This window comes from Aspergillus eucalypticola, assembly GCF_003184535.1.
Source record: "Aspergillus eucalypticola CBS 122712 chromosome Unknown BO83scaffold_15, whole genome shotgun sequence".
NCBI lineage: Eukaryota > Fungi > Ascomycota > Eurotiomycetes > Eurotiales > Aspergillaceae > Aspergillus > Aspergillus eucalypticola.
The window spans coordinates 193,864-216,629 of record NW_020290289.1 but is presented as its reverse complement, the minus strand read 5'-3'; the positions used below and the strand labels follow the sequence as shown (position 1 = coordinate 216,629).

At 47.8% G+C, this 22,766-nt stretch overlaps 5 protein-coding genes and 1 non-coding gene across 6 annotated transcripts; 2 read left to right on the top strand and 4 right to left on the bottom strand.

Moving 5' to 3' along the window:
- Positions 1 to 3,891: 3,891 nt before the first annotated feature.
- BO83DRAFT_362585 (pleiotropic drug resistance family ABC transporter) lies at positions 3,892 to 8,542 on the bottom strand (the record flags this gene model as incomplete). Its single annotated transcript, XM_025529521.1, has 2 exons — positions 3,892 to 7,787; positions 7,855 to 8,542. 2 exons carry the CDS (start codon positions 8,540 to 8,542, stop codon positions 3,994 to 3,996), a joined length of 4,482 nt encoding a protein of 1,493 aa, XP_025387208.1. The 3' UTR covers positions 3,892 to 3,993.
- A 2,130-nt stretch (positions 8,543 to 10,672) lies between these two features.
- Positions 10,673 to 13,037, top strand: BO83DRAFT_362582 (fungal specific transcription factor domain-containing protein; the record flags this gene model as incomplete). Its single annotated transcript, XM_025529520.1, has 5 exons — positions 10,673 to 11,030; positions 11,084 to 11,562; positions 11,616 to 11,791; positions 11,847 to 12,413; positions 12,463 to 13,037. The coding sequence occupies 5 exons, from the start codon at positions 10,673 to 10,675 to the stop codon at positions 12,686 to 12,688; spliced, it is 1,806 nt and encodes a 601-aa protein (XP_025387207.1). The 3' UTR covers positions 12,689 to 13,037.
- A 761-nt stretch (positions 13,038 to 13,798) lies between these two features.
- BO83DRAFT_446676 (uncharacterized protein) lies at positions 13,799 to 14,568 on the top strand (the record flags this gene model as incomplete). The annotated part of the gene is made up of 2 exons (XM_025536609.1): positions 13,799 to 14,221; positions 14,308 to 14,568. A coding segment is annotated over one exon (384 nt), but the record flags the coding sequence as incomplete, so codon positions are not given.
- Positions 14,569 to 14,830: 262 nt separating this feature from the next.
- Positions 14,831 to 14,942, bottom strand: BO83DRAFT_t166. The gene has a single exon. It is a non-coding gene; the product is annotated as a tRNA-Leu (tRNA).
- An 839-nt stretch (positions 14,943 to 15,781) lies between these two features.
- BO83DRAFT_379152 (uncharacterized protein) lies at positions 15,782 to 20,989 on the bottom strand. Its single transcript, XM_025531435.1, has 12 exons — positions 20,678 to 20,989; positions 19,866 to 20,615; positions 19,534 to 19,813; positions 19,253 to 19,486; positions 18,463 to 19,199; positions 18,252 to 18,414; positions 17,866 to 18,198; positions 17,706 to 17,817; positions 17,470 to 17,657; positions 16,805 to 17,423; positions 16,675 to 16,755; positions 15,782 to 16,620 (listed from the first exon to the last, which is right to left on the bottom strand). Exons 1-12 carry the CDS (start codon positions 20,885 to 20,887, stop codon positions 16,053 to 16,055), a joined length of 4,275 nt encoding a protein of 1,424 aa, XP_025387205.1. The 5' UTR covers positions 20,888 to 20,989; the 3' UTR covers positions 15,782 to 16,052.
- A 300-nt stretch (positions 20,990 to 21,289) lies between these two features.
- Positions 21,290 to 22,355, bottom strand: BO83DRAFT_379150 (uncharacterized protein). The gene is made up of 2 exons (XM_025531434.1): positions 21,829 to 22,355; positions 21,290 to 21,771 (listed from the first exon to the last, which is right to left on the bottom strand). Exons 1-2 carry the CDS (start codon positions 22,306 to 22,308, stop codon positions 21,502 to 21,504), a joined length of 750 nt encoding a protein of 249 aa, XP_025387204.1. The 5' UTR covers positions 22,309 to 22,355; the 3' UTR covers positions 21,290 to 21,501.
- Between the last annotated feature and the right edge of the window lie 411 nt (positions 22,356 to 22,766).

The following is a 22,766-nucleotide window of genomic DNA, read 5'->3' as shown; positions in this document are numbered from 1 at the left end:
TCTTTGTTTCAGGGTGCACCAAAGTAACATCCTGCTGAGGTCAAATACGAATACGGAAGATAGGGCTCTCTCTCAGCTGAGCACTGGCCACTTAGGACCCGTAAATGATAGTCTGGAGCAGGGGCCATATTGCCAAAGTGGATATACACAGCCATCTTTGACTAATATTGTGGCTGCCTGAGCAGCATCGTATGGGTTTGCTTGTGCCCCGTATCTGGATTGCGTCTTAAAGAGACTAGTGCCTCGCTTTATGGTCCTTGCGCGTTTTTGGACCCTGGCAGACAGTCCTGCCATGCTAGGGTTCTGACACCGGTTTTCATTGACTAAACTACCTACCGGATGCTTTGACGTGCTCCAGCTCAAAAAAATAAACCCCAACCCCATGTTTCATTTTCGTCTTCATGGCCGCGTTATTTCCTCCATACCTGCAGTTGTGAGGTGGGCCATCCAACCCATCGCCGATTGCCAACTCACTCCGATTAGCTTATAATAGATTAAGAAGGCCAAGGCCTTTAGTATGTGCATCATAAACGGGCTTCATTCTCGGTGAATCCACGGAGAAAAGGACATCCGTCAAAAGGTATGAGACAAGTGATACTCTAATATTCATAGAATCTGTTTGATTGGATTACAGAAATACTTCTACTTTCAACTGCCCGAAGCAGTAAAGAAGACGGCGAGGCTGATTTCGTGACCCACTCGTAGTTCATCAAATCCTGACAAGGTTGTTGCCGCTGTCTTAGATCCAGCTAAGGCCCATGGATGGCATATTCTACTCTATGTAAGTGGGTAAAAGTGAAGTGTTACATGTCCATGAAACGCATATTTGGCACTCTTGGTATAATTACAGGTGCGTTGGTCTACAGGAATGAGTTGTGACCGTGCCACATTACAATCCCAGTCCTAGGCCAGGTGTTACTTGCGAGCAACCATCGCTCAGGATTACAAAAATAGAGTAACATGCCGACGCCTTAAAAGGGTAAAGCCGCCAAGAATGGATGCCCTCCAAATGCTTGGTATGTTTGAGAACGACCACGAATGAAGTGTGCTGGGCACCCGCCCGCGACAGGTTCAGGAGTTAGCGGGGCAGTGTCAGACTGGAACTACAAAAGTTATTTAGGTTTAGAAACACCGTGACTCAGAATTAGCTCAAACACGTGAGATTCTAAAGCTAATGCTAGTCAAGCAAGATTAAATGTATGAATCAATTCTAACCACTACAGTTTATGAAATGATCTTGACGTAGGAAAAATGAGAAACAGTGAATAAAATAGCAAAATAAAACAATCATAAAAATCTAATCCTCTTCATTCTGCAACGTGTCTGAACACCCCCGAGTCGCCTTAAAAATATATGAATATGATAAGCAAATTAGGAAACTAATTCTGTTTCAAGTAAGTGATTTGAAGTCATGGCGGATTAAATGAGATTAATTATTAATTATTGCTTATATGTCTAGGATGTATAAAGATATTAATTTTCATCTCTAACCCGAACATTCTATTTACATGATAAAGCTTCCTAAGGATTAGCACTTCTCTGGATTTGCCATACTAAATTCCGAACCCACTGTATTCAAAGACCCTAAAGCTGTTTCCTACTTTGCTGTGCAATCCAGATTATCTAAGCGCGAGTATACCCATCTTTCAGTCTCAATCAGTAGTTCAATAGCACTTTGATCTCCGGTCTGTAAAAGCTGGGAAAGATATATCCCAGCAACCCCTCTCTTAATGTCGACCCACTATCGTACGTTAGTCAAGTACGACAGGTTACTTATAGGTGGCGGATAACCAACCCAGTAGCAATTTGGTTTCCCTGACCATGAGAGCGAATTTACTTTTCGACGCTGCGGGATCCTAGCTCTATTCAGCAGACCACCGATCCCAAAATCCACCGGTATGTCATGTGGGATAGCATTACATATGGCATTGCGCGGCTCCAACGAATAATCTTCCGGTTGTTCCACTCTCCAGATGAGGTTGGAACATCTCCTCAATAATCTCAGGGCGCTGAAATTGTGCCATAAGTATACGTTAACAAATCTTAAGCATTTATTCACCAATATATATAAATAACCCATACCACTGGAGTGGGTTAACATGCACCTTATAACTATTAATACACCTGAATCCTACATTCATTCAAATCAGGAAAAGTGCGAGATACCGTAAAGTAACAGGTTTGGTAGCTGCCCGAAAGATAGGATTATCATTCACATCGAAGCCCGTCAGGATTTGAGGACTTGCCCACTCCGGTAACACATTGGCGATATCCCCATCCAAATCTAGCAGACCGCGCTCGACACACTGCATTGCCGCAATGGTAGTCACCAGCTTGGCACCCAATGCACGGCGTCAGTATCAGTAGAATCTGATGAATTTTCTCCAAATGCCTTAGCATAGTGCAAGGAACCTTGGTTGTACGATATTAGCAAGCAACACGTATTGGAGGAGGGAGGATAGACAATGGCAGTTTCTTAGTATCATACCATCGCTATTGATAGCCCCTAGTGTAATCCATGGTAGTAGCTTCTTGCCATTCTCAGACGACTGACGGAGCAAATTTACTTTCTCTTCAAAAGTAGTCATTTGGAGGATCAACGGTGCCAATGACCAAATCAATCTGCAATCCAGTATTCCTGGCGACGAACGATTCCTTGATTTACATGAAAGAGGTCTAAGAATCGCACCCTACTTAGCACCAGGACACTCCATCAGGCTGGCATTTATAGCATATGCCCGTTCTGTCGGCAATGAGAACCGTCGAACCAGTTGAAGTAATCTTCGACTCCGAAGAAGATCAACAAGTGCCAGGGTTCGCGATCTGGCCCAAGTAGGAAACCTGCTTTCCCTGAATGGAATAGATGGTCATAACCCCATGTATCACTTTCCGGTCAGCCTCGTACTCCACAAAATGCCACATGTTTCAATCTTGTTTTCCGTTATTAGATACTCATTGATAAAGTGAGACAAACGGGTAACGCCGTTGCCTTGGAGTAACGTATCTGGACGGGTAATACATAGATAATTGTATTACCCGTCCAGATACGTCTCCATTCTCTCGATCTTCATATTATAAACATCGTGATTCAGATTATTCAAAGCATACCCGTCCCTGCTACCTTGCGCCCGGAGTATGCATTCTCGTTCTGTTGCCTTTCTTTATTGATTTTGGATCGCTCATTCGGGTTAATTCATACAAATATACAGCATGTTTTGGGGCTGCACGTAGGGGGGAGGAAGACGGGTTACTAACCTAGGTGAGGTTGTTATATTGTTCATTCATACCTCAGGCTAATAGTAGACCGTGGTAAACTCCTATTTCTAATACACATAGTCAGTATTTCTTTTAACTAGGGTATCATTAATATAGATGTTACTGATAATGGGATGGGAAGCGATAGTCTACTATTATAAGGGACTTACTGGTCGGCAATATGCTTATCGTCCGACATGACGGACGGCATCGGGAAACTATTGAAGATGTTGTCTTGTCGAATAGAAGTCTTGTGGTTTTGGAGAATGCGATAAGGTTCGTGTATGTGATAGGTAGTCTAATGGATACTCTGGGCGATGTCTACTACATACTATGGATTCTGATGTTGTGTTATCATTGTAATATCAATTCATGCAACCCAAGCATTGGAACTGGTGATAATGTAAGCCAAATTTGATTATTGCTGTTGCAGTCTAAGTCTAATAGTGTATAGCTCTATCTGTACAACTGTTGAAGAAAGAGAAAGTATACAGCACGAACAGAATCGAAATCAACAAATAACCGGGTGTGCAGTGAGTGTCCAAGTACATCTCAGAACAGTCAGCTGGAAAACGAGCGACACGAAGAGAAAAGTAATATGGACAATCTTCTGAAGATTGTATAATAAACAATGGACAGTGAAGTTGAAAGAAATTGTAATTGGAAATATATGACGTTGAAGGGTAAAAGGAATCCCGAGCTGCCATCACGCAGCTGGGATGACACGACGTACACAGATCACTTAACCGACATCTTGCCCTTTGGCACACGAGCCAACCAGTAGATACCCACCGCCGCGACAATGTTGAAGGCGATATACACCCACATCAAGCCGAAGTTGCGCCAGGCATCCGAGAAGTAACTAACCACTTCAGCAAGGAAGGTATCCGTGCTGCTCATAGTGCAGAATTGGCAGTCTGACGTGGCCGATGGGTTCAACAGGTAACCCCCATTGGCGCTGATATACGACGACATATAAGCCTGACATGTCTGGTTTCCAGGCGTGTTAAATGACAGATACTCGACGGCCTCGCATGTCACGGTAGTGCCGGAAAGGCCTGTTGAGAGCATAGCAGATACCAGGTATGTGAACGGGGACACCCGGTACATGAAGATCCAGAATCCAGGCATGTCGGATGGAGTCGCAAGAACACCACAGAAGATCAAGCAAAGGGAGAATAATAATGTCGCGATATTACCTCCTGTCTCTGCTAGCTCGATTCCAGCAATCACCATGTGGGCGAAGGTCGACGTAAAGAGAAGGAAGACCCAAATAAGCAGGAACATGAGACCGGCCCGTTCATTGACGGAATCAGTGGGCTTCGCGTTGTTATATAATCCGATCGGGTAGTACCAACAGACGAACATGAGAACGGCCATCAGGGTATTCCATGGGAGTTCCACGAATATATTGGCCGTCATGAATGCCTGCCAGGAATAGGTCTTGGATGGGCGTTCTCGGACTTCGTACAGTGATCTTTGAGTGACAAAGTGTGGCATGATCTGTTGGCACAGGTTACCGAAGATAGTCATCAACATAAACACACTGAACATCTGGTTCTGCATGCCCTGGATAGAGTTGGGAGCGTGGAAGAACGAAAATCCAATGTAGAGGGCGGACAGAACACAGAGAATAGTCTTCGACCAGATGTAGCTTGGAGTGCGGTAATATTGGGCAAAGACCCGGAGCAAGCATTCATAAAGCTGGACGCCAAATCCTGCTGCGTATTCCTTGAAAGCTTCCGGGTCGGAGTTGTCCTCGGGTTTGGTAGAGAGGGTCGATTTCAGTTCCGCAAGGTGCTCCTTGACTTTCGTATGCTCGGGACTTTCCCTCCATACTTTTGGCCAATCTATATCTGTGTGAGAACCTGGTGCTGCTCCAATAACGTCAAGCATCCACTCTGCCGGGTTTTCTCCCTCGGCCAATGGATGGGCGCCGTTGCGTTCAAAGTAGCTGGATAGTGTGTTGGAATTCTCGCCAATTTCACCGAAATAGATCGTCTTTCCGCCACGCGCCAAGAAGAGCAATCGATCAAAGCGCTGAAACAACATGGCAGAAGGCTGATGGATGGTGCAAAGAATGGCTTGTCCATGTTTAGTAAGTGTATCAATAAGGTCGAGAATTGACCATGAAGTTTGACTGTCAAGACCAGAAGTAGGTTCATCCAAGAAAAGCAACAACTGCGGCTTGGCAGCAAGTTCGACACCAATCGTCAATCGCTTGCGTTGCTCCACGTTCAATCCCTCTCCGGGCACACCAACGATCGCATCCGCGTAAGGCTCCATGCCCAGGAGTTTGATCACCTCCTCAACGTAGTCCAGTTTCTCCTGTCGGCTAACATGAGCCGGCTGACGCAGCAGAGCACTGAATCGAAGAGCCTCGCGAACGGTAGAAGTAGGTAGATGCAGATCCTGCTGTTGTACATATCCGGTTTTGCGTTGGAAGGACTGGTCGCGTGGCCGTCCATCGACAAGCATCTCTCCCGTAACAACACCCATGGTGACACGCGTGGCCAGGACATCAAGCAATGTCGTCTTACCGGCTCCCGACACACCCATCAGGGCGGTGCAAGTCCCGGGCTTCACCCAGCCGTCGACATGATCCAAGATGCGTCTAGGTTCACCCTTGATCTTGATGTCGTAACACACATCTTGCCAATGGAAGATAGCCGTTTGCTTCTGAATGCGAACTTCCGAGCCCTGGGCGGGAGCGTCGCCTGTGACGGCACCGCCAGGGGTAGCTGAAGATTCCATGTCGGCTTCGCCAAGCTTTGGCTGGTGGCCACGGCGGAACAAGAGGACTTCACCCTTAGACTTTGCCTCGGAGATATATTCGGTGCTAGCAAGGTAGACAAAGCAGAAGAACACCATGAAGGCAATCAAGATTCCGATGTTGCGCCATTCATGTCCTTTGGTGTATTCGAAACTCTGTTTCAGGTAGGAAGTTCCGTCCACGATCGCCGATCCGGCCGTGGAACCGACTGTGGAGCAAATCCTGTAGTCCAAGGATATGGAGTCATACCCACCGCCAGAAGGAACGATGCTGGAGCATGTAAATTGGCGACCAGAAAACTCATTGACCATGAAACTTTCGAAGGAGTAGGCGATCGGGTTGATATAATTCATCCAACGGGACCAACCAAGCATATTGCGAGTGGGAATCACAAAACCTGTGTAAATGACCATTCCCAGAATTAAGAGAGCCGCAGGCACAAGTGCTTGCGAGAGGGATCGTGAGGTGGCGGCCATAGTTCTGAAGATCATGGACATGGTGTACGTAGTGACAACTGAAAAGATCCAAAATGTCCACCAGGCACCAGCAGTGCGACGCAAGTTCGTCATAAAGTACAAGGGAAGGTTGAACGTGAGTGAGTTGATCAGCTTATAAGGTGTATCGCACAGCATGGAGGCCACGGCTTCCGTAAAAGGATGATAAAATGCATATCTTGCCTGCTTTTCGACAATCGGACGTTGAGCATAGAGTGTCAAAATTTCGAGCGCACTGGAGAAGGCATTCAAGAGAACTGCATAAAACAACAGAGCTCCACGGGAGTAAAAGCTGGCCGTTGTATCCGGGAGGTTGTAGAAAACCGACGCCACAATCAAGGCAATAATAAAGTTACCAATCAAGGCACTGACAGTTAAACTGGAGTCTCCCTTGAGACGTTGAAATCCACGAACAGTGCACAGGGAAATCTGCTCCCACACCGAGATCGTGTAGGGAGATTTGACGCGTTGGTTTGTCGACTGCATGGCCTTCCGGGCGTCCACGAAAGCATCATAGGAAGAGCCATGGATCGGGTACTGCTGCTCAAACTCTTCAATTTCCCTGAGAAGTGCGGCTCTGGCACTGCTTTGTTTCCAAGCTGCCGCAAATTCATCGGGAGTACGAGGGACACGGTTCTCAAAGCCAGGGCGGACCAAGCGCTCCGATGGGCTGGTGAGAGATGTGAGAAAGTCGGCAGTGGTTTGACGCTCTGGGCACTCGAATCCCATATCCACAAAGAACTGCTTGGCCTCCGTGGTTCGTCCGAAATAGATTTGCCGTCCTTCGTAGAGTACAGTCACCTTGTCGAACACATCGTATGCGCTCTGAGACGCCTGATAGATAGCGACACAGGCAGTGGTTCCGGAGTACTTGCTCATGAGATTAAGGTTCTTGCAGAATTCAAGGGCATTGGCGCTATCAAGACCTCTGGTGCTGTTATCCCAGCACTGGAGTGGTGCCTGACTGAGGGTTGCCTCGGCAATACTGACACGCTTCCTCTCACCACCACTGACTCCGCGAATGAAGTCATTTCCTACCCGAGTATTGATCGTATGGGAAAGTCCAAGCATGGCCATGACCACGTCTCTCATATGCTCCGCATATTGGTGCCGGTTGACGCCCTCAAGGCGATTCCTAGGGGCCCTTGCGAGGGCCGCAAACTTCAATGTATCACCAACGGAGAGTTGAGGGAAGTGGACATCGGTCTCGGCGTTGTAGATAGCTTCACCCCGGAATGACTTTTGCATCTCTTTTGCGGGTATACCTGCAGGTTGAGAACCAATGTTAGCAGACATGCGGTCAAGGAATAACGTTCTGATCGAGAGACATACCCTGATAGTTAAGCACAGAGTCTTCGGACATTTCAATACCGTTCATCTCGCCGGCAATTGTTTTGAGGAACGTGGAACAACCACTACCAGGTCTTCCAAGCACAACAACCATTTCCCCGCTTTTCACCAAACCGTCGAATTCACGAAGAATCTGGATCTTTTGCATCTTCATTCCGACCAGTCGACGAGCCAGTGTGCCCAGTTCGAGGAGTGAATTCAGGACGTCTTTCTGGTAGTCAGTCGGCGACCCAAATCCATGAACATTCAAATTCCTGAAAGCAACACCAGCTGTACGGTCAGGGTAACGCTCGGGGTCGCGAGACCTGATGGTGAGAAGCATCTTCATCCAGTCTTTCGGCTTGAAGTTGGGGCTATGAGGGTTGAGCGTCGATTCCGGATCGTCGACTGCAAAGGGATTATCGAGGGTGCCTTTGGTAGAAAACCGAGTTGATTGGCGCGTGAGCTGTCGAGCAAGGTCGCCCACCCGAGCTTCTATCTTGTCCTCCTTCCCTTGCAAAGTTTCGTCATCTTCGCTTCTCTGCTCCGACTTCTCAGTGTATGCGCTCCCGGGGGGTCCATGGACTGCATTGTCCAAGTCTGGGCTGCCCTGCATTTCTGGCAGGTTATGGCTGACCACCGCCTGTGCCCGGGAGGAGTTGGGATTTGTCGTGGCGACGAACGACGACATGGTGGCTTAATTTTCGGATTTACGCTGCTTTTGTCATGCACTAAAAAGCAAGCACCGACCGTTGAGCCCTGCGGTGCTCTGGGGAAGAACCAGGCAGTAGGTGTTGATAATGAATTCGAAACTGCGCCAGTCCACCAAGTTGAGTGATATGATAGCCTTCGATTTTCAGCGAGATGGAGACGGACTAGGGGGTCAGCAGATAGTGGAGGTTATATAACTATAAGTAACTCCTGGGCTGTGTGTAAGACGGGGGTCCACAATGCTGTGAAGCAATAGACCTAGTCTTTCGGTAAACGAAAGTTCCAGGGACCCGCTCGCGGAGTTCCCGATCTCCATTGTTGCAATGACAGACAGAAGATTCGCCATGGTTTTCAGTTCCCATGATCTGCCTAGCGTGCACAGGGAACCTCCGGGGACCCGAATCAGACTGTTAGGCGGCTTATGCGACCCCCTATCATATCCGCTAGGCTGGAGGTAACGGTTTCCACCCGAGAGTTAGAAGGCTAATTCTGATTAATAATTTCACCTCTCTATCCTCTTTTGGGTATTGCAGTTGTGCTGAAACTCCGGATTCCGAACCAACCAGCATGACTTGCGGACCCAGCTTTCGGGGAACGGGAGTGTCCAGGGCCTGGGGGGGGGCGCCTGCCTGGCGGTCGGGCGAATTCACAACTTCTGGGATTTCCATGGATGGCTCAAGGGCGATCTTTGCTTATCGCTGCATACACGTGAAATGATCCGGATCACGGTTGTAGTTGCACCCGTGAGAGGACTTCGGATAAGGAGTACTAAGCTGTTGCTGAGTATCTCTCTAGGGTGGAGATCAGCCAGCCATAAGACCGCGACTCGACGCTGTTTGCATCTACACCATTCTTCCTGTCAGATGAAGTGTTCATCTTCACATTCTTCCGATTGCACCATCGGTTTGTAAATAGATAGATCAGACGCGGTTTGTCACGTTCCCTTCATGCTTTTCATGCTCGGTTAAGCGCACGGTGTGTGTCTGGCCACCGAGAGGATAATAATAGGAGAAGATGGAGAGAGGATCGGCAGCCGTGAGAGACGCAATTGCTTTTGGTATTGTTACCCACCCATTACCGTTCTTTGTGACAGATTGCAACGAACTTCCGGCATCCGGGCACGCCAAGATGGCTTATTTTGGTTTAGCCGCTATTCGTCTTCATTACCCATTGGCCCGACTGCCACTCATAGAAAAATGTGCATTGTTATCTAATCAATATCTGTACAAGCACAAACACTCCGTGACACAAAGTGGACATTCTCTCCTCGATTGTCCGCCACACGTTCACCACCACTGCTCGGATAGGGCGAATGGGCCCCGTCCCATGCTCCTGAAATCGGGTCCAAGACTTCCCGAGCAGAACGTTGTGCGTTGTATCAGATTGGTTTGAAGGCGATCTCTAGTCGGTCTCCCAAACAATCGTCTTGTCCACAGAAAAAGGAAAAAAATGCGTTGTCCTTGTCATCCTCCGGTGGAGGCAAAATGAAACCTTCATCAATCCAACACCCTTCATCCAGGGTCTAGACTGGAAGCATCCGCTTAAACAAAGGGAGTGATCTTCGTCGATTACTTGGAGATCTGAAGAGTAATTCCTAAAAGGGGCTCTAAGTCAACTTAATTTTCCCCCTCTACGTCCCTTATCAACCCGATTTCCCAGGCCAAGCTAAATCCCCCCTTTGCTCCACTATCCCTGGTGGATTTCTATCATGTCCAAGTCCGACAATGAATGGACCATCCAATACCAGCAGAGGCATGAACTCTTCCATCCCTAGTAACCCCATGTCTAGCAAACAAGATTCGTTTCCTTTAGATTCAGGTAAGGAAGATGGCAGGAAGAGCACACGGAGAAAGGTGCGGGTCCACCATGATCAACCAAAACTGTCATCACGCTAATCAAATGTAATCAGGCTTGTGATACCTGTCAGCGCAAAAAGATCAAATGCGATCTCTCCAACAAAGCCAAGTGCTCGCAATGCGAGAAGATGGGAATTGCTTGCACCCGGAATCTGCAGAGATACCAGGCAAACTTAAGAAGGTCCGGCTAGTCATCACTTTGAAACGAATTAATCGCAACGAACATGGGCTGACTAGCTCGGTAAAGGCAGGCGATGATCAATCATCTGGAAGGAAGTCTTGAGCGCATGGAGACTCGTCTGCAGGGTCTTGGTTTTACCGTAGGCGAAAATGATACCATAATCGGTCCTTCATCATTAGAGGGGGTTGGTGATATCTCACCGTTGAGGTTGTCATTAAGTCCCACGGATCGTAGTCCTCAGGTTGAGGACGTCGATGATACAGATTGGGGCAACATCTACACAAGCCCGCCTCCAGGGTCGATCCGGTCTTCAGCGAGCAGATCCCCAAGCCCTCATATGCCAAATCTATTTGGGCAATCAAGTCAACCACAAGCGGCAGTACCATGCTTTAACGTTCCGAGATATCTCGGAGGTATATTGAACTCTGGCTGTAAGTTAAACCAAGGGCCACCTATCACCTCCTCCTGGTCTAATCTCAATCAGGCTTCTCGATGATTTCACAAGAAGGCTTAGAATGGATAGCGCAGAAGACTGGTGGCGAATCAATGGACCATTTAACACGCCTCGTCCTAGCGGAGGAGCGTGATGGTTTCATTGCTGACTATCCACTCCACTGCATATCACCCAGGAGAGTATTCTGTCCTCTCCCACCACAGGAGCATATCATACGTCTTGTCGAAAGGTATTTGGAGGACTTCAATGTCACATTTCCCTTCTTTAGACGGTCGGATCTTTTACTCCTCTTTGAAAGAGCGCATCTTGATATGCGCTTTCAAAGTCCAGGTCAGTGGGCTATCATGAATGCTGTTTTGGCAGTTGCCTACATGCTTCCTGACAATGGGGCTACTAAGCAGCCGGATCATCAGAAAAGCTGGCTTCTTCTAAAGAATGCTCTGGAGGCTGTCAACGAGCTTTATTTGGGTCCGCCCGATCTTCGGGGTCTTCAGGGTCTTCTAGTCATGGTATGCTCCTAGTCTTTGATATTCTTGGACAATTGACGTTGATGGTCATATAGGTTGTTCTCTTTATGGCGGCATCGGCTGCACGGCCTTGCAGTTTTCTAATATCCGTCGCTATCCATATTAGCGACCAACTGGGTTTGGGGACGACAGAAGACATCTCAATTTTTACCGAAGAGGAGAAACAGGAGCGGCAGGCGGTTTTTTGGCTTGCTTACTGCCTCGATAGGGAGTATGCACCTATGTCTTTCCGCAATCATCCCATACATGTCAGCTGACTCGGACAGAATCTCCTTTCGATTCGGTGAACCACCAGTACAAAATGACGAAGCCATCAGCGCAGCTCTACCATTGGATGCACCAAATTGTCTCGTCTACTCCATGCCAACAAACGACCGGGCAGGGACCTTCAGTGCCTTCGCATCCGCCTGTAAACTTGCACAGATCAGAGGCGAGATCTACCAACGCCTCTACTCCGCTTCGGCTACGGATAGGCCGTTCCATCAGATCCTCGCCTCAGTCGGAGATTTGGATAGGAAATTACAAGCATGGAAGGATAGTCTCCCGTCTGAGTTTCAGCCCGAATCACCTACACTCTTTCATTCCTCTCCAGTATCCTTGATACTACTACACATGCACCAGACATATTACAACTGCATGATCGCCATTCATTCTCTAATTGCCGCCCGAGGCATCAATTCTGCCCAGGATCTATCAGACCATCCTGGGTATACCATCAACCCTGACTCTTTATCCAATCCTAGGGTTCTACTATCAGCATCTCTGACCTCCAAAGCAGCGCGTGCTTCTATCAGCTTGATGAAGTATCTCCCGAAGGATGACATCTCCCTTGGGTAAGTTGGGCTTCGCTACCCCAACAACAGTTTACTAACATTGGCAAAGGTTAACGATGTATTTTCCCACCGTTGCATTAAGAACACTGGCCTCGAGTATTGTTCGCAATCCCCGCGATACAGGCCAGATCTATAATATGAGGATGCTCGACCAGGCAGAAGCATTTCTATCGTCGACGTGTTCAGGCACTACTAGCGAAGGGATGAAGCGATTGGTGAAGAATTGCGCCGAGTTTCGCTCGCTCGCTGAGAGGGCAATGAAGGAATGCGCTTAAACGCGGTTCCTTGGCATTATGCCGCGGTCGCATATATTTATCAGTGTACCGTTGATGATACCTGGTTGAGCTCGGAGGTAAGGGGATTGGCATAGGCGTACAGTGTTATGTCAAAAGTTTGCGTTGTCCACATTCCATGTTACCCGTTCCGCCTTCTTAATTAGACCGGATTGGAGCTATTCTGCCTACCAAGACAACATGTAAAGAGTCCTGCAACATGAAGTATGCCATAAAAAGCTACTAGATATGTTGGAACAGATAGCTAGTAGCCTACTGAGCAAGTAGCTAAGGTCGCGTGACCTCAAGGCTCAACACCATGTTTCTTCTTCCGAGCGAGTCCCAGATAGAGAGAATTAAATGTTCCTATGACTTTAACATTTATCTAAAATATTATTTCAACAAGTTATGAGCCCGGTTCTTTGCTTATGAAACTAACCAGTGAGAGTTATAAGAGATAAAGGCATTACCGGTACTAGTAAGAATACTACTAGGATGCTTTTTGTTCACTAGACATCGTCGGTAGAGCAAACATGCTCTACGAAGTATGAAGCAGTAAGTATTTTCACCCAATTCTTCATTTTTGCCGATGGCCGAGGCTGTTTTCATCAAGATTGTTTGCGGATAATATGAAGGATTCTCTTACACGTATTCAGCGATAGAAGCCTTTCGATTAAATGTACCCTACCATACCATGAAAAATCCAGAACGACTGCTACTCCCTGGAGTACGCCATAACCAAGTCTGTGAATTTGCTGGAAGATCAAGCAGGCGTCGAGTAGTTGCGTGCACAACATGCCATGAAAAATACGTTAAGGTTCAAAGCAAGAAGAATTTCGTATTCTTATGACTGCATTATAGTGCATTGGTATCACATCTTGCGTCGCTTGCTTTCTTTCCGATATCTCATGCATGTTCGAACCGTACAAAGACAAGGGATCGAAGAAAAGAAGCTGTGTCACACGACAGAAAGATAGCGCAGAAACACAAAATTATTGTGGCAAAAATCATCCAAAGAAGCAGAGGTGGTACAGATAAAGTTATTTGCAACTTAATACACGTGATGAGTGCGGTTCGGTCAAGAATCAAGGCTCATAGTGCTTGCAATACAGGTGGGAAGTCAGTACAGAAGGCGTCAACCTTCTTCTGGACTATGGCATTGAGTATGATCACAGCCCGGGTGACCATGACTGCCAGTGTTTCTACACGCGTGTTAATGACAGCTGGACCAAGATTGACTATACCAAGAATGCTGAAACATGGATAAAATCTTTTGTGAGGAGCAATCCTTCAGTTTTGGTACAGATTCCAGGAATCTGGTATATTGATGATTTATTTTCCATGAAGTTCATTAAGTCTTCAGCGAATAGCCATGGATGGGTCAGTCCGTGTGACGTCGAAGATATCTGGCGCGACACATTTGACTACTACTACCAGAAGTATGATGAGTTTGTATTCTCTATAACTATCCACCCAGACGTATCTGGGCGTCCGTAAGTATTGTTAATGCACGAAAGGTATGTTTACGCAATGAAAGTTTCTAAATCTTAGGCTGAAATCTAAGTATGCTCTAGCTTTGAATAACTTAGATCTTATCTAGGCTTATTTAATACTTCCTGAAGCATGGAGGAGTTGGGTTTGTCATATTTGTGGAAGTTTGTGACAATTTCAAAAGCAAGGATCTTCTACCGCCAGATGCTGCGTTGCCCGCTGACCCGGATGTTGTTGCAAAGAGGCTTGGGCTAAATTAGGACTGGATTATAGAAAGTCAGCAGCGCCGGGTTCTGTGCTTGTCAATGCCCTAATAAATCTAGTCAGGCGAGCATACCGCATAAGAATGGCTTTTGCTCGGAGCTTTTCTGAACTTCGTACCGTTTTTCAAGATAGGACGGGACCAGGTGCAATAGCGCAGTAGCCCTCGCAAAATCGCGGCGTGAAATGCCAAATGGGAACAAAGAAACTTTCCCGAACCCTGCGTATAAGGCTCGGACTAGACATCCGGCGATGGGAGGCTACATGAGGTCAATAGTAGAAATTGAAATAAATAAGGGAATAAAAGGGGGGGGGAAATAGAGATAGCGAAAACAGGACTCTACCAATCCAGTTAGTGTCCAACAGTGGGAAATGTGCAGGAGAAAAAAAAAATGACAAGAGTGGGATTCGAACCCACGCCATCTTACGATGATCAGGAAGCTGTGAAGCTGGGTATTAAGGTGGACCTTAACCTGACGCCTTGGACCAACTCGGCCATCTTGCCTTCAGTTGTTTGTATAGTGAGATTTAGAGCATTATCAAGGGAGGGTAAGTGTAACCTCCGCAACGCAGATTTCCATTAATGCGGAAGAAGTATGTCTTTGAGGGTAACTTGACAACAACATCCATAATGCTATTTGTGGTTGCAGTGAACAAGAAAATAGTCTAATTTTGCTTATAATTCGATTTGTAGTCAGTAATTCATCGTATTTACCACAGCGGGATCCAACATTTGATCATTCGAAGGCTTGCGTAGTCCAATCAGGCACCCCTTGGGCATTGATATATATATATACCTCGTGAGTACTAAATCAAAGCTCCACTAGATGCACTCATTCGGCATCATCCTACCTCATAACGTGATTTAAAACGAGATAGTTTATCATGGTTCAATTACCTTGTAATTCTTGATGATATTGAACTTTGCAGTATTTCTGCTACTACCCTAATGCACGTGTCCACCACTGATTGATCTCATGGTATTTGTAGTACTATACGATACTAAATCGGCCCAATCACAGTATAGTAAAATGACCAAAACAAGACTAGCGCAATACTACATACAACACAGAACAACGATACAGTAGGAATGCGCTGCACTGACAACGCGATAATGTAAATATCCTCCATATTTCAAATTCCCAATGATACAGCAAACAAGGGGAGTAAGGTTTGACAAGATCTCTCTGTAGTTGATCGACTTCTTCCCTATCCGCAGCAATTCCCCGTCTCCACGGTCGCAACACCACCATTGCCAAACCTAACTACAACTACACTGTAACAAACCCCGGTTGTTTACTTTTACTGCCCGTCCTCCACCCCCCAAGGCCCCCTCCCCACATCCTCAACATTCCTCCTCTTCTGCTTCACCGCCTGACTCGGATCCTACTTAATCTGCCTCATGCACCTCGCTAGTGGATCCCCGCCGGGCGGAAATAGGCGACTGCACGGATCTGGTATCGCCAGAAGGATTGGCTGGATATGCTTGTCTGTGCGATGTAGGTAGTATCCTGGCCTCGAACGCGTTCACAAGAGGGTTGTGAACCTCCTGAGTGATTACCATTGGTTGAATAGGAGAAATAATCAAACGAAGAGGATCGATTTCGCTATGCCACTAATCCGAGGTATAGTCCCTCACGATACGACCATTTTCCATCTCAATAACTCGATCTGCCCCCCTCACACTGTCAGGCCGGTGCGATACATGGAGAACCGTAAATCGACCAAACACATCATCGGTAACCTTCTGCATCAGCGCATCAGTAACAGCATCCGTGCCACTAGTTGCTTCATCTAGAATCAAGATGCCACCACTATCGCGACCATCACCGTCGCGACTCCATTTCCGCACCAGGGCCACTGCTAATGCGAACAGCCTTTGCTCGCCCTGGGACAGGGACGTTGATGTCAATTCCGCATCCAGACCCCCACGCGACGTGACAAGGGAAAGCAGGTTAGCCTTCTCTAATGCTGAAAGCAAGATTGAGTCTGTAGATCGACTAGTCGGGTCCAGGTTGAATCGAATAGATCCGGGGAGTAGAAAGGGGTCCTGGGGAATGGTGATGATACGGGATCGGAGTGCATCTAGTGGAACGGTGGAGATGTCTATCCAGTCAATTTTAATTGTGCCGCTCTGGGTATCGACGAGTCGAAGAAGGGCCGAGACCAGTGTACTCTTCCCGCTTGGGTCAACGTCAGTGGAGGATACAAATAGTACGTTTGCAGCAAGTACTCACCTGCCAGTCCGTCCACGTATAACCACCTTCTCTCCGGCACATATAGTCAGATTGATATCGTCCAATGCACTTGTGACGCCACTGTTGGTTCGTTAGTGAATACTTCAAACGTTGGCCGGAGGGAACGCACTCATAGGAGGCAGAAAGAGACCTGATCTCAATATTCCCATCAACAGGCCAAGTAGACGAAGGGATTACTGGTCTCTGGGGTTGATGCTCAGTGGGTGTTTTCATCTCAAAAGATCTTGTCCGTGCAATTGCACCAAGGGATGTTTCCAGGCCTGTCCAGCTCGTCACAACTTCCTGCAGGGTCTGGCTGAATGCCATTATTGCAGTCAAAGAAACTCCCAGTTTTCCCGGATCGGTCGAGCTTCGTAACGAGGTTGCCAGTGCAATCAGTATCACAGCCAAGCAAGCAACAAGAAGATCGAGAACAACGTTGAGCCATCGCTGGATGCAATAGAGAAGATAGTAGGGCTTTTGAGAATCGTCAAGCCGGCGTAAGCACTCTGCTACAAACGAGCGTTGCCATCCAAGGCCGCGAATTGTAGAGATACCGTCAAGAGTCTCCACGAACATTGTATACAATGGGCTCTTGGCTTCCAGGTCGAGGAACCGGAGCTGTCTGGATGTCCGCAAGTATACTTTCTGCGCGCAGTACAATATCAGTAAACATGGAATAATCGTCAGAGCCATGTAGCTGGAGCCCAGCGAGATTAAGGCAACTTGAGCGAAGCATTGCGCGATACCTGGAAAGTATTAGTGCTGAGTTACAGTAAAATTAACTGAACCTACTCAAAACCGTGCCAAACGCCATCGTAGGTAGTACTGCGTCGACAAGAGTCATGTCCTGGCTGAACCTGTTGAGGATGACGCCGGAATCGACCTCGGCGAAGAAATGCATCGGTGCATTGATTACGGTTCGGACCAGAATCTTATGTAGTCCCAATCCTGATGTAATGACGATCTTGATCATGATTTGCCTGTGGATGGTTAGCCTAGCAGACAAGCAAACTATGTCAAAAGCCCACCATATCATTAGTCCCTGCGAGCCTGAGGCGGCTACAGCAAGTAGGACGTAGACGCCAATAAACTGGGCGGCCTTCTTTCCATTATCATCCGTAAATAACTCCAACCATATTTCTACAAACCCATCAGCTGAATCGAACCCACGGCCACGAATGCACTTACGAGGGAACACGGAGGAGAATGTGTGTACTATAATAATTGTGCAGGCGACCAAGGTATGGCGCCATCCGATCGCCTTCAGGTAGTAGGTGTAGACGGCAGTATCACCCATACGGCGGGATATATCAGCTATGTCATCGACAGTCAGTGTTTCAACTTTTTTGGTAGATGTCTCCTCGCCGCTGTCAGTGAGGATAGTCGGGGTCTCTGGAGTGGCATCCGTCCTGTCTGGATATACTTGCGAGGCGGAACCTAAGCTCCGCCTGGAGCCTTGCTTTTCGATCCGTCCACTAGAATCTAGTATGACAACATTATCTGCGAAGCGCAGCTGCTGGTCTAAACAGTACTTTAGTTCTAACTGCACACATTATCGCGGAACAAATACTAACCTGAATGGGTTGCCATTATTACACCAACACCTATTCGCCTGCATATTCCATTATCGCCAAATAGAGCTTCTGCGACATACTGCGCGGTCTTATTGTCAACGGCACTTAGTGCATCGTCTAGCACAAGGAGATTCTTCCTCGAGTAGATAGCCCGAGCCAGTGCCTATAGTTTTGTTAGTGACGTGACAGTAATATGTCTAGGGTGATGTACCAGACGCTGCTTCTGTCCTCCACTTAGCTTGAGAGCCCCGCTACCGACCACAGACTGATCTCGCTCTGGCATTCGAGATATGTCCTCTTCTAAAGCACATGCCCTTAGTACCTCACCATACCACGTATGGTCTATCTCAGCATAACCACAGATGTTATTGCGAATAGAGGTGTTTTGGAGCCAGGGAACTTGACTGCAATAGGCAGAATCCGGCCGCGTTCGTGTAACCGTTCCTTGGCTACATGATATCTCCCCTACGGCTGCCTTTAACAGGGTCGACTTCCCAGACCCAACCGGGCCAGTAATCATTGTTACTGTACCTGTCTTGATGATTAGATTAATATTCTCAAGGGAGAACGTGGACCCAGTAGCTGGACGGATATAAGCGTCCGTCATGGTAAGAACAACATGGTCGGAGGCCTTTGGTGCCAAGACCTTCAGTTCGACCGCCGATCCGTTTCTGGTAGAAAGGCCTGACTCTGTGTCTAAGCCTCTCTCAGCCGGTGAGTGGTCTGTGGGAGAAGTGAGGAATTTGTGAATTCGGTCAAAGGCACCTAAAGCGGCAGTTATTGCAGGAATTGATGCCAATAACTGTAACGCCGGGCTTGTGATAAGGCTAATAATTGCAAGGGATGTAAACGCTTGTACGGTTGACAGTGGTTCCGAATGATCGATTTTTGCGCGTATGACAAAAGCTGCAAATGTGACAAGAGAGGCACACATCTGAGGCAAACTTGCTTCATGTTGTCAGCCAACTTGGTTCAACGCCGGCCTAGAGTGAGTTACTTACCAACCACGTTCAGCCACACGATCAACCATCGGAAGTCCCTAGACAAGTCTAGTTCGCGCTCTCGTTGCGCCTGAAGGGTATTGGCGAGCACTCCAGATAGACCGAGCATCTTGACACTCTTTATTGATTTCAGTGCCGAGGATATTATGCTGACTCGCCGTTGGATTGCACCGACCCAGACTTTCTGCCTGGCAGGCATGAAGGTGGCCATATACATCTGAACCGATGTGCATACTATAATGATTTAGTGAAAGGGCTATGTTATGTCAAGTATGACCTACCGAGGATCACAAGAATCGGGGCAACACAAACAGCAGCAAGCTGCAGCTCTAGCAGCCAAATACCGATAGCAATCTCCACCACGCGGGCCCACAGCTCGCTAGCTTGCTCTAGAGACCGCGCGATCATGTCAATGTCAGTACTCATTAGCGTAACCGCAGCCGATTCATCGCGAGTTCCATCTGGTAGAACCATGGTGTGATCGTAGATCAAGGCAACTGCTGCACCTCGGAACATCGTGATCATACGAAATAATTGGTGCTTGTAATGCACCGTTGATATCTAACTCCGTCAGTTTTGTCTGAGAAGTTCAGTAGGTAATGCAACTGCATACCGCGATCCCACTATAAATGAGCGCCGCTGCCCCAATCAATCCGTAGCCTTCATTACGGGTTAGCTGCGTATCTGGTCTGTGTAGCTGCTCAATCGCACGCTGAATGAAGAACGTCTGAGCATAGCTGAATCCAATGAGGCAGAGCCTGGGGAAAATAGTACGCAGAACTGCCCAACGCAAACTGATAAACGTCGCAAAAACTAGGCTACGCGTCTGGCTGGACTGGTACTTTTTCCAGGTTCCTCCAATCTTTCGCCTCAGACCCTCCGACTTCAGGTCGCTGTCCGTCGGGAACAAATCCTCGAGCGTCAAGAGCTTCCGAAAACCGCTAACAAATAGACGATTCAACCACCAGAAAACGGTGCGAGCAATGAATCCACTGGTGGACTCGGGCGGGATTGCGAGAAGTGGTTCTTTGAGATAGCCGCGTTTGTCTTGGGCTTCCAGAGTCAGAAAAAGAAGCTTGAGTGCAACAGTTGCTGCAGAGAAAGCTCCGAGGGAGGACGGGTAATGTCGAATGAACAATGTGCGCACTTGCACAGCATCGAAGAGGGCTGAAAAAAGGAGATAGATGCTCAATAGCGACGATGGGCGTACTGAGCGATTGTGCTCGATGGTTGATAGAATAGCTATTGATAGAGCGTCGACCAGTGACAAGGCGACTGCAGGAATGGCAGTCCGGACTAAGTCATAGCGCGCCCATTCAACCACCGAGGCGATCTGTAGAGCAAGAAGACAAACTGCGACGGTCTTCATTTGGTCAGGTCCGGTTCCTGGCAGGATTATGCTGTTTTTATAGGGAGGCAACTGACCAGTTTCCGCCAATGGGCGTTATTTGCAACCGTTTTGACATTCTCTGGATAGAGCGACCAGATACGCCATGGAACCAGGAGGAGAAAGATGGCGGATGGGCCAATGGAGAGGATACTTTGTTCGAAGAGCAGAGTGAAGTCAAATGTTGCTGGACACGCGACGACCGGTCCGAACAAGTCATCAGCAGCGGGGGAGCAGCTACCCGCCATGGTTATGTGAGGAGGGAAGCATACAGATATGATAGATGAGGCAGATGGAAGTATGTTGAAAACGCAATCTTGGCGACAGCGAAAGAGAGAAATAATGCACAGTGATGAGGATGTGAAGAGAAGAGATTGGAGGGCAAGGGGCGCGATAAGATTGAGATTGTGATGGCTCGTGACTGACCAGGGTCCCTGGTTTGGTGCGTCAGCGCATGGCAGCCTGGAGGCGGCCTGAAGCGCTCCCTCCCTTTGTCCCCTATTATGCTTACGCTTTGTTGTTAACCATCGGTCACTGAATGAGCTTGAATATAAGAAGCTTTCAGCCTTGTTGTTACATGAGAAATCGCATCCGAGTTCTACATTGGTTGAGATATGCGACCGGAATTTGCCTACATGACAAAAACCTTCCAGAGTTATCTCGGGATTCCCAAATTGGGTGGAGCCGAGAGGTCAGCGCGCCCTAATCGCGAACATATCGTTCATAGTAGTGTGTCTACTCCGCAATGTATCAAATGGAAGCCTAGAGCTTGAGATGTGCGACTTCTAGCCACCCGGTTATTCCAATACAGCATGCCTTCCACTGAGTCCGATAATAATCTACCATATTCCTAACCACTGTCTCATTCAGTCCAGTATGGCTCCGGCATCGAACAAGCACCCTGGCACGTAGCTTCCTCCTTTAGAGGAAACTCACTATGGCCGACAGTATCTTTCACTTCAGAAAGATGAACGGGATTCCTCCCACTCTCTCGAACAGCCCTCCACAACGGCTCCGGGTCCCTGCACTGATGGGCATGTCCAATCCCGTCGATAACGAGGATTCGGTTCCCAACTTTATTGAGCGCTGGATGAGGTGGTTCAATAGTACCATCTGCTGCACATATTATGGACTTGTCATTGTCAGTATCCTCGAACTCTAATGCGCCCAGAAGGATCATTCCACTTACCTGGGCAATATAATCAAAACAATGAGCCCAGTGCACTGCATCTTCATGTTCATCACCAGAATGTGACGGCGAGGTCGAAGCACCATGATGCTGAGAGGTTTCAGGGAATATTAGCCCCCGAAGAACAGTTAGGCAATGAAGCTGATGGAACATGGAGATCCCGTAGTCGGTAATGGTGTTGTTATCCGTCCGGACCTTCAGAATACCGCCGTTTTTGGGGAGAAGAAGAGATTCCCATGAGAGATGTGTATCATGAGGTAGAAAACCATCGGATGTAGCGCCCAGTAATGGAGTCAATGATTGAAATTTCCGGATGATTGGGGCTGTAGGCCGAGACTCGCTTGGACAAACATGTATGTGGAACTTTTGGGAGAGGGTGGCTAAGCTGCCGGTTGATGCGTATATGATACCAAGAGTTGTGAAAAGGAAGAAGATAAGTGTTGCTAGTATACTATAGAGGAAGCGTGTTTGTGTGGACATGTTGGGCTTTTTTTGGATCTCCAGTTGTTAGGGAGGGCAAGGGGGAGACCTTCCAACTACAAAAATTGCTCAAGCCAGACATGCCAAGTAAGATGCAGTGGGTGAGGATCCCACCTCACCCGTGTGTCGTGATGGCATCGGGTGAAACGCACAGGTTGTCTCGTGCATGGTGCGGTTACATCGCAGAATCCCTATTCTGGGAGCGCACATTGTGTCCCCCTAGAAGGACCAATTGATACTGACATGTCAGCTAGAAAACTGGGATGCATGCAAGGGGGCATGCATCGCCATTACATTTCCGGGGGGTAATTGACCAATCAATAGCTATACAGTGTCTTATCAAATGCTTGGTGGCGCCTGCAGGGATGGAAGATCCAGCATGCTTAGGCTAACGCTACAACTCACACGCTATTTACAGCCTAACCCCACTCTCATCCTTCCGCGGATAAGCAGCCGAT